Consider the following 10,125-nt stretch of genomic DNA (forward strand, 5'->3'; position numbering starts at 1 on the left):
TTGAATTTTCAGTCACATTGAGGAGAGAGTTCGTTCTGGACTTACCTTTTTCAATGCGTAGTACATGTCCAGCATACTTCAAACACACCACGATGACCTTGTCATGCCACTGTACAAAAAAACCCAATCAAGACTCATTGTACCAGGACATACAAAGATCAGCTTCAGTTTAGCTTGGCTACTAAGGGCAGTCAGTTCATGACTAACACATCACTGACGCAGTGGGCCTGTGGGGCAGTCCTTACCTTTTAGGACTGTTTCCAAACAGAGACGAATTTGAACTACATGGTATTTAGGGCAGTTTGATGAAAGAAGATGCAGATCTGAATACTGTGAGAACAATGAGCAGAGTTAAAACATTTGCTGTGAGGAGAAGCATGTGAAAGAATAAGCAGGAACCACTTTGTGTGTGGTTCCAGCCTAAAGGACACACTCTGGGTACACTTACCAGACTAATGCCCTCGAGCAAGTGCATTGAAGACATGTCTTGTACAAGAACTTTTTCACGGCCATGAATCACCTGAGTTGTGTGCTGTTCAGCAGTTGTAACAGAGGTGCTTCCATTCAAGCCTAGCTAAAACCTAAATTTTTAATGCCAAAGCCACACCTACATAGGTCTTTTGAGGACCTCAATTTGGGGCTTTTTTCTCTTTGATGGGTTTAAGTATAAATTCAACAAAGCACTTAATACATCAGAAGTAAAACACAGAAACCCACCATGGATTTGGTGAACAGGAACCAGTAAAAAAGTCCACAGTTTCACACTAGACCCCTGATTAGTACACTCCTGTGGGAAATGGAGACAACACAGGCCCTGGTTAGGAGATGGTTTAACCCGTGCCAGGGAATTGCCCAATGAGGCTTATGCAGCACCGTTTCCTCCTGCCCAAACAAAGCTGTGTAAGCCAGCAACCAAAGATGCAAAATGAACTGAAAGGAAGGAGGATGAAAGAAAATCTGAATCTGTGGCTTACTGGTTAGAGCAGCTGGTTGGGAAAGGGACGCTTTGAGACCTGGACACCTGCCCCTGAGTGTTGATGCCATTTACATTAAATACCTATAGATTTTAAAAGGTGAGAGAAAATTAAAGTAATTAGAGGACCAAGGAGTAGAACATCTCAGCACTTGCCTTAGCCTTTACTTCCACTCATGGCCTCGTAAGACATGGCAGTAGTTGATATTAACCTGCCTTGGTTCAAGAAAATGGTTGGACTGGATGATCTTAAAGGTCTTTTCCAACCTAAACGTTTCTATGATTCTGTGATTCTAAGAAAAGGTGCAGATGTGCCTCCACCTAGAGAGGCTGGCAGCTGGGTGACTACTCTAGGGCATGGCTGTGCCTGTGGTGAGGTACTAAGTATTTCTTGTACTTCCAGGTTACTGAACAAAATATGGGATATATCACAACAGCCAGCTTCTCCTCCTTTGAAGAAAAGCACATTGACCAACTGACTAAGCTACACCTTAACACAGGTGTCCAAGTCCATGCAAGGAATAACTGCAAGCAGTTGCATTTTCTGCTTTTTCATTTTGTTCTTGGTTGCTTTGCATCCCAGCTTCCATTTACTGGGATATTGTGAGTCCCAGTCTAGGTGCCCAATACCCCATTCTCCACCCCATTCAGTATATACAGGAGCTTAGCACTTAACTTGACACTTGAGAAAAATGGCACTTGTGTAGGCCTGAGTATTCAACCTTGGGTCACAGCATTTAATTCCCCACTGAATATAGTTTCCTAACCCTTAAATGCTTATATTTGCCATGTTCCTACTGGTTAAAGGACTTTGGGTATTTTCTCCCAGCAATAAAAAGATCACCTCTACATTTTCCTCCCATGGTTCCCAAGATTTAAGTCTGGCAAGGTCAACACCTGTAAACCTGTGTCTCATGTCTAATCCCATATCTCTACAGGGAGCTGTTCTTCCTCCTGGTAATCATTTCACCTTGACCAACAGGAGAACTCTTCCCATTTTGGTTACAAATAACTATAAAAGGAGACTCCATAAAGTTCAAGTTCTTATGAGATGCCATTCATAAACTCTAACTAAGATTTTAAAAGAGTATCTTTTTAACGGAGTTGCCATATATCTAGTTCTCTCAGAAGGCACGCAAGGTAAATTAGGTAGCAATTTAATTTTCCTGAGCAGAGAAAGAGCCTTCTTGCTGTCTTCTGAAAGAACTAGGCAGTTCAGGAAGTACCAACAATTCTTCAGGCAAAAGAATAACAAACAAGGTTCATTCCTGCAATACTCCATTTGAAGTGTCTGTGTATCAAGCTTTTCTACCCCCCCAAAAATCATAACTATGAGAACGTCTGTCCTCATCCAAAGTTTGGGCTTCATTTCCCTAAAGGATGTTTTAATTCACCATATCTGCAAAGTGACACTATGGCATCCTATATGTACACTCACAAAAAGTACTGTACTCACGAAAAAATTTCTAGAGCTAAGAGAAAACTTGTCAGACCACTGTTGTGGTTTAACCCCAGTTGGCAACTAAGCATGGACACAGCTGCTCACTCACCCTCCCCTCCCCAGTGGGATGGGGGAGAGAGTCAGAAAAAAACAAGTAAAACCTGTGGGTTGAGATAAAGGCAGTTTAATAGGACAGCAGGAAGAGAAAATAATAATGATAAAAGAATATACAAAACAAGTGATGTACAATGCAATTGTATACCCAGCCAGTCCCTGAGCAGTGATTGCGGCCCCCCGGCCAACTCCCTGCAGCTTATATACCGAGCATGATGTCATATGGTATGGAATAGCCCTTTGGTCAGTTTGGATCAACTATTCTGGCTGTGCCACCTCCCAGTTTCTTGTGCACCTGGCAGAGCACGGGAAGCTGAAAAGTCCTTGACTAGCATAAGCAGTACTTAGCAACAACTAAAACATCAGTGTGCTATCAGCATTCTTCTCCTACTAAATCCAAAACACAGCACTATGCCAGCTACTAGGAAGAAAATTAACTCTATCCCAGCCAAAACCAGGACAACGACTCACGTGGGTGGAACAGATAGATGGACTAGCATCTGTAGGTGGAAAAGAAGTTTCTCACCTATACAGTCAGCAGAGTGTTTTAGAGATATTTATGCACTTGACTTGTCTGCTTCAATCTGTGTTCTGCAGAGTTGCCGAGTAATAACTTTTTCAGGTAGTAGTCCCTTTAAACTACCTGCATAGCAAAGTTGTCCTTTACCTTTACCTTCCTGCCTTGACCTTCTTGGTGAGACAGGACAGCAGTTTCCAAGTATCCTTTCTTTAATGAAGTACCCATCAATATCTCTGGCTAGAAGTCCTTAGTACTCACTAACTCGCTACTTTGACATATGTCTGCCCTCTTCTACAGTCTGAGACATGAAGTCATCAAAGCATTATTGCACTTTTCCTGCAATTTGTGCTGATCCTTGTTTTTAACCTATATGTATGCATCAGTGCTTTGACACTGTTATTGAGGCTCAAATAAAAAATTTCCACTGCAGCTTGAGGGGAAACATGTCCAGGCAAGCAGAAGGGAGTTCATGCAGAGCCACCACCCTAAGTGGGCCTGCTGACATGGTGTTGAAGTACATGTTCCTCAGTTAGACATATCCTTACTTGGAGATATTGCAGTGACTAGATGTTATTTTAAGAAACACAGAATCATTTTAAGTGAAAATTTTGTTTACTGGCTTGTACAAAGAAATCTGATACAGAAGATAGTTTACTCATCCCTGCTAGAAAACACAAACTTCATTCCTTTTAGAGGAACGTGCATGCACTTGGCTACATGGCATGCTTTAGAAGCAAAACTTCTTTTAAAAATACCCAAAGATCTTAGACAATGTTTACTGCAGATTCTCTTTTTTAGCTACAGCATTATTTGTGAAGGGATTAGCAAAAAAAAAGCACAGAAACTGTACACAATTACATTTGTTTAGTCTGTAAATCTTCTCAGTCATTTTAAAAAAACAGTTCAACTGTTTTGTTAAAGGAAAACTATTACCTCTGGCATCTCATCTGGAGGTTTTCACTCAAACATTTTCAAGGAGCACAAAATTAAAATCTAAATACAAGTTCTGCTGTAGATATGATGCTTCTTTGCTTTAGAAAGTGGAGCAATCTAAATACCTTGGCTCACTGGTGCATGCAAATTGTTAGCCACAGGAAAAAAATACTGGTTTCTGGTCAATAAAACCCAGTCATTTAACGAGTAATTTATCATGTTGCCATTGTCAATAAAACTAAAGAACAATTGTGAAGCTTGCACATTCATCTATCCTTTCCTATTGGTTATTATTCTAGTGGAACAGAGGTTCCACTAGTAGTCACAAAGTCCTCTCCTAATCTGGTGAATTTCTACAATTCTGGCAGTGGGTATCATCAGGCTTAGCAGTCACAGGTCTTAACAGCACCATGTAGTTTAGATCCTATTTCTGCTTATGGTGCATGTGAGGACAAATTTAAAGCTCATGCTCAGAATACAAAAAAACCCACTCAGTAGAGACATTTTCATGGACTTTCTACCCAAAAAAGAGAACTATCTCCAGCTGCAGAAGCTGTTGTGCATACAAAAGCTTTTTTAAGCTACTAAATTTGTATTTATCCATCAGAACCTCTGTCCATGGTTTCTGAGTCTTCTATAACTACTATTCTAAAATTTACCCCCACAGTAAAATATTATCTATTATAAACTCTAATGACCACAATGTTTTGTGATTTTTTTGCATATTTCTGAGAAATAATTCAGATGCAGAGGATTATTTAAGTTACATTGATAAATGACATGTCAAATATTACCTATATCTTGCTACTATAACCCAGGTGAAGCATGAAATACAGTAGAAATAAAATACATGGAAAAAGCAGTTGTGATTGCTATTTCTCCTGCCCTGATTTCCACTGGTGTGGCAGATAAACTGTTCTTTTTTGTACTTACTGCACATATGCTTAAGGAATTAATGGCTCCAAACTTTTCAGAATTGCTAGAAAACTAACAGTAGGCTCAAAATGCTATTGGTTAATGCTAGATATAATTAAAAATATCTTAAGCTGCTGTGTATGTGAATTTCTTTTTAAGTTTTTGTCAGAGAAAACCAGAAACATTTCTGGAAACGTATGAGTACGAAAGCAATTGAATTATGTCAGCTGTATTATATATGGTTATGACACCTTTTTACTTGTGATATGAACATTGCCTTGGGACTCATAGTCAACAGTATTCTTTTCATCAGAACCTGTGTCATAGCTGTGTTTAGACATACCAAAAGAAGTGCATTTCCTGAAGCAACACTAATAAATCTGCACATCTGTGCCAGACTGTTAGTCTGAGATGCATGCATGTAAGCTGTTTTGATCTGAGATCAAATACAGATAGAGAGGAGGAAAATGGAAAGAGCAGTTTGGGGGTTGGTTTAAAACAAGTTTTACCTCTAGGATTTTTTTTTTAAAGGTGCTTATTTAAATTAATTTCAAAGGAAGAATGGTAATTCAAAATAGTCATAACACTTAATACAGCTGAGCCTTAAACTAGCACTAATCACTTAATATATCACTAATTTTTAAAAAGCACCCAAATGAGATCCCTCTCAGTAGTCTCATTCACAAATTCAAACAAGCACATGCATAATATGAGACCCCAAACCACATTTTTTTTATTTTACCATGTTTAGAAATAACAGTAGTTACAGTATAACAGCAGTAGTTTGAAAAAAAAAAAATCACGTGGTAGCAAAATGAAGATAACATGGAAGATCAAACTGGGTGGTATAGTCTCTCTTCGTCAGCATCTGTACCAAATGTGCTCTACATTTGCTAAGGCACCATATGACAACAAGTTAATGGATATTTCAATAATAAGTAAATACAGACAACTAGTTTCCTTTTTGAAAATTAAGAAGCATTGTTTATTCTTATGGCTTTAACATTAATATCGTACTTAAACTAAAACTTCAGGTATTTCCTGTACACTAACTATTTCCTCCTACTGTCTTTCTCTTACAGGGTTTTTTTGTAGCAGTTTTATATTGCTTTGCTAATGGAGAGGTAAGAGACAATGCTATGACAAAAGGTTTTAGTTGATTAGTAAAGTATATTAATGACACCAAGAAGAAGGAACACACTGACTAGCCCTGCTTATTTTGAGAGCATTGAACGTCTGTAATTGTTTTGTAAGAAGAGAACAGCAAGACCTCTCACAGGTTTGGGGTTCAAATGCCAAGTATTTCCACTGAAGCCTGAATGGCTATAGCACTGTGGAGGTATGGATACCCTGGGGTGCCTGAAATACCAGTAGAAGCTTATGGTCAGCCACCTAAACCCCACTCCTTTAACCAGTCTGGAATCCCAGACTTCATGTTTGACCAGGCTAAACCCTCTCTCAGTTTACCACTAAAGTCCATATGAAGTGACCAATTTGGGGTGCTTTAATATCTTAGACAGCAACATGTTGAAAAAATAATTTCATGCATGCACTGCTCGGGACGTCCCCAAACTTGATGTGAGGGGATCCCTTGTCTGGAAGTTGTCTCCTGCTATGCCTCAAGGGACAGTTGGGGGTTCAATTTGCTCCATGCCAGGATTTCAGCAGATCAGTGATGGCTCTTATGCAAGGAGATGACAGCAGGAAAAGCCAACCTCCTGCCCAATGTAGGGTGAAGGCTGAATTCAGACCAGGTTGCTCAGGGTTTTGTCCAGCTGAGCTTCGACCCCCCCACCCCCCCAGGGACAGAGGTTTCTCCACTTCTCTGTTCCTCTGTTCCAGTGCTTCAATGTACTCAGGAGAAAACATCTTCTCCATATATTCTATTAGAACTTCCCCTATTTATTTCAATTTATGATCACTGTCTCTTGTGTCCCTACCAAACACCTCTGCAGAGTGCCTGGCTCCATCTCCTCCATGATCTCCTCATAGGAAGTATTTAGGCCTCCAATGTGAACAAGCTCCATTCATTCAGCCTCTCCTCATAGGGCAAGTGCTCCAGCCCTTACCTCTGCTAAGTTCAAGCTTATCAATACAGTTCTTTTACTGGAGGCCCAAAATTAGATGCAGTGTTCAGAGGTAGTCTAACAGTTACTGAGTGAAGGAGAACAATCATGTCTCGATCTACCGGCTCTGCTCCTGCCCATACAACCCAGTGCCTTCATCACTATCACAGCTGCATGCTGCCTTTACCTTATCACACTGACTTGCTTCAAGCTACCTCAGAAAATGATGCTATGTAGGCTGTGGAATTTAATCTCACCTAATTTTAAATGTTTTCTAAGTTGAATCTCACTGTCTGTACTTCCCTTATATTTGGTCTGGGTGCAGAGCTCCACTACTTGCAATAAACTAAAATGTGTCCAGCATCAGTATCACTGAAGAGCCTGGCACAGCCAGCTGGCATGGTACACACTACACTGACACAGGTACATAAATTTGGACACATTCTTAAAGGCACCAAAGAAACAAATGAGATGGGCTTTATACAAAAGGTAGGCCATATGTTTCTAATATTTAACAAAGAAACCTGGAGCAATTTTGGAACTACTTAAAAAAGAGCTGGCACTTGTCTGTAATACAGGAGTAGTTGTGTAACATTTTTGAAGGGCACAGAACTGCTTGCATCTCTCATTAGCAGTTAAAAGTTGCTCTTTTGGCCTTCTACCTCCTGGTCCAGTTGAGTTCCCAGGCCAAAGGGCCTGCTGGTTAAAGCAGGGTCGCACCCTGCTCCTCTGTGCAGGCCTGGAGCCTGCCCTCTGTCTGCAGCCCTGGCTTGGGTGATGCAAGCAGCAGGACACTCAGTGCAGAGGATTTAAGGCAGGCTGTCAGGCAAAAAGCTTTAACAAAACAAACTAGATATCCAAGCACAACACTCCAGCAAAGCTGCATGGTCCTCATTTCCACAGCCCTTGGGCTTTCCTCCTCCTCACTTCATCAGGCTGTAAACATGAAAGTCACTTGAGCTCACCCACACACATGCATTAGGATCACAGTGTATCAGAGATCCAGGGGCTAGGAAAAACTCCTAAGTTAGAGTGAAGAGGGTGGACTCTTTAAGACTGACTTAGCAAACAAGTCTGTTTCTACCCTACAAGGATCTTGCCAGGTGCAAGGTGCACCCCAAAGGGGCAGGAAGCTCAGCACTTCCACAGTCCCTCTCATTTTACAACTAGCATTTGGGTTAGTGGACTGCAGGGCGGTCACAAGACATCACTATATTTTCTTCTCCCCCCAGGTGAAAGCAGAGCTCCAGAAGCAGTGGTCCCGCTTCCTGCTGGCAGATCCCTTTGGCTATAAACTCTGCTTTCTTGGGGAAAACATAAAATACCTCAGGAAATGTTCACAGAAACGAAAAAAACAGCACCTCAGCAGCAAACACCACTTGTGCCTGGAGGCAAGTGAGCCCAGGGGCATGCAGCTCCAGCAGGTGCTGGTGAAGCAGAAGACAGATCTCAGCCCAGAGCTAGGCTGTGCTCTCCCATCTCATCCACGAGCAAGCATGTCAGACAGCAGTGAAGGAGAAGTCACCACTGGAGAGACAACTGAGGAAGTCTTCGAAGAAAGAGAGATTTAGACAGCTGTCCACTAGGACAGCACCTTCCAACAGCCACAGTATTTTGAAAGATCTTCTCTCACCTCCTGACTGTACAGATCTCTGGGATGTGCAATGCAAGGAGGAAGCAGTTAATATCCCAATTGTCCCAGTTTTCTTAATCTGAGAGAAATGTTGATCTGGATGTTGCTAACCTGTGTGGCTGGGGTAGAGGAGGTTTGCTGGATCAAAACATGCTTTGAGTTGCCCAGTCTTAAAGATAACTGATGCTGAAAGAGATGTACACAGGGGAGCAGGATGTACTCTGGAAATTAGTAGACTCTGGACACACACATTGTGTCCCAGCAGCTTCATCCAGGCTTGACTACCATTCTACTCACATAATAGAGAAGTTGTTTGTTTTTCTCTTTCATAAGCGTGTTTCATAAATAGAGATATGTGTGTAGAAGATTATTCTCTCTGCAGAGTGAAATCATCCCCCATCTCAAAAAAGCAGTTTCAGGCCAAACCAGACACATTTTGTTTAAGCAAAATTAAAAGATTTCTATATATTTTAAAAAGAAAAAAAAAGCTTGGGAAGAAACAAACTTTTGCTTGCATTTCTGAGCATCTTCACTTAAAGTTTAATGCTGGAAATGTCATTATGAAATGAAAGACCAAAATGTTTTCTTTCGAAAGTGCCCAAATGAAATGTTTTGATATAATTTTTCTTTGCTCATTTTTGTTTTCACTATTTTTTTGACACAAGCCACATATTTTGATGCATCTGCAGGTTTGCCCTACCTGTGGCCCAAATGTCAAAATAGATCAGTGGTAAGTGCTTCCACCTTCCTCCCAGAGGACCCGAAATGGATAATGACATAGGATTGTGACAGCACCAGAAGAATATTGTGAAACCCTTCTCCCAGCATTTAAGAACCATGATGAAATTTTAATTGTTACATACAGCTCACCCACAGACCTATGAAGCTCAGTTTAGTTTGTTAATAATCTATTAGCCAGTTTCTGAACTTGTGAACATGAACATGGCATACTGAAAGGAAAAAGGCAACAGAAAGATTAATGGGCAATACTTACCTACAATACAAATGTATACCCCAGACACACACATGTGTAACTATCTAGCCTGCAGGTAGTTACATAGCATTTGTTATGAATTTTTCCTGTAGTTTACTGGCAAGCACTCTATTTTAACCTAAATGCCTGCAAATGTAATAAAACATATCCTGGGCAACTGGCTCTAGGTGGTCCCGCTTGAGCAGGGAGGTTGGACCGGGTGACCTCCAGAGGTCTCTTCCAACCTCAACCAGTCTGTGATTCTGTGAAAACACTGTATGTCAAACAAACAATTTTCAGGGCTGCTCATGGGCTCTATTCACACATCTTCTCTCCACCAGGTGTCAACACTGTGGCTGCCCTTCTGGCTTTCCCTGCTTCTACATCTCCCCATGGGGTGGCTTTGTTCTTAGACCCCTGCTGTCAGCTTTACAACTGCAAATGGCACTTTTTTGAGATAGGTTGCCTATATCTTCAATATGTTGTTTGAGCAGACTAGGTTTATGCAGCTTATATAACTTACCAATGCATTTAAAAATTATTTATCAGTCTGCAAA

General features: G+C 40.9%; 1 protein-coding gene across 1 annotated transcript in view; it reads left to right on the plus strand.

The window, feature by feature from the left end:
- Positions 1–8,533, plus strand: part of GLP2R (glucagon like peptide 2 receptor) — a 46,874-nt gene extending 38,341 nt beyond the window's left edge. Inside the window, exons 12-14 of the mRNA XM_075719917.1 lie at positions 5,979–6,020; positions 8,195–8,408; positions 8,451–8,533. Of these exons, the coding sequence (XP_075576032.1) occupies positions 5,979–6,020; positions 8,195–8,408; positions 8,451–8,533 (339 nt within the window). The remainder of the gene's footprint in view (positions 1–5,978; positions 6,021–8,194; positions 8,409–8,450) is intronic.
- The last annotated feature ends 1,592 nt before the right edge of the window (positions 8,534–10,125 follow it).

The sequence above is a fragment of the Pelecanus crispus genome, chromosome 12 (assembly GCF_030463565.1).
Source record: "Pelecanus crispus isolate bPelCri1 chromosome 12, bPelCri1.pri, whole genome shotgun sequence".
NCBI lineage: Eukaryota > Metazoa > Chordata > Aves > Pelecaniformes > Pelecanidae > Pelecanus > Pelecanus crispus.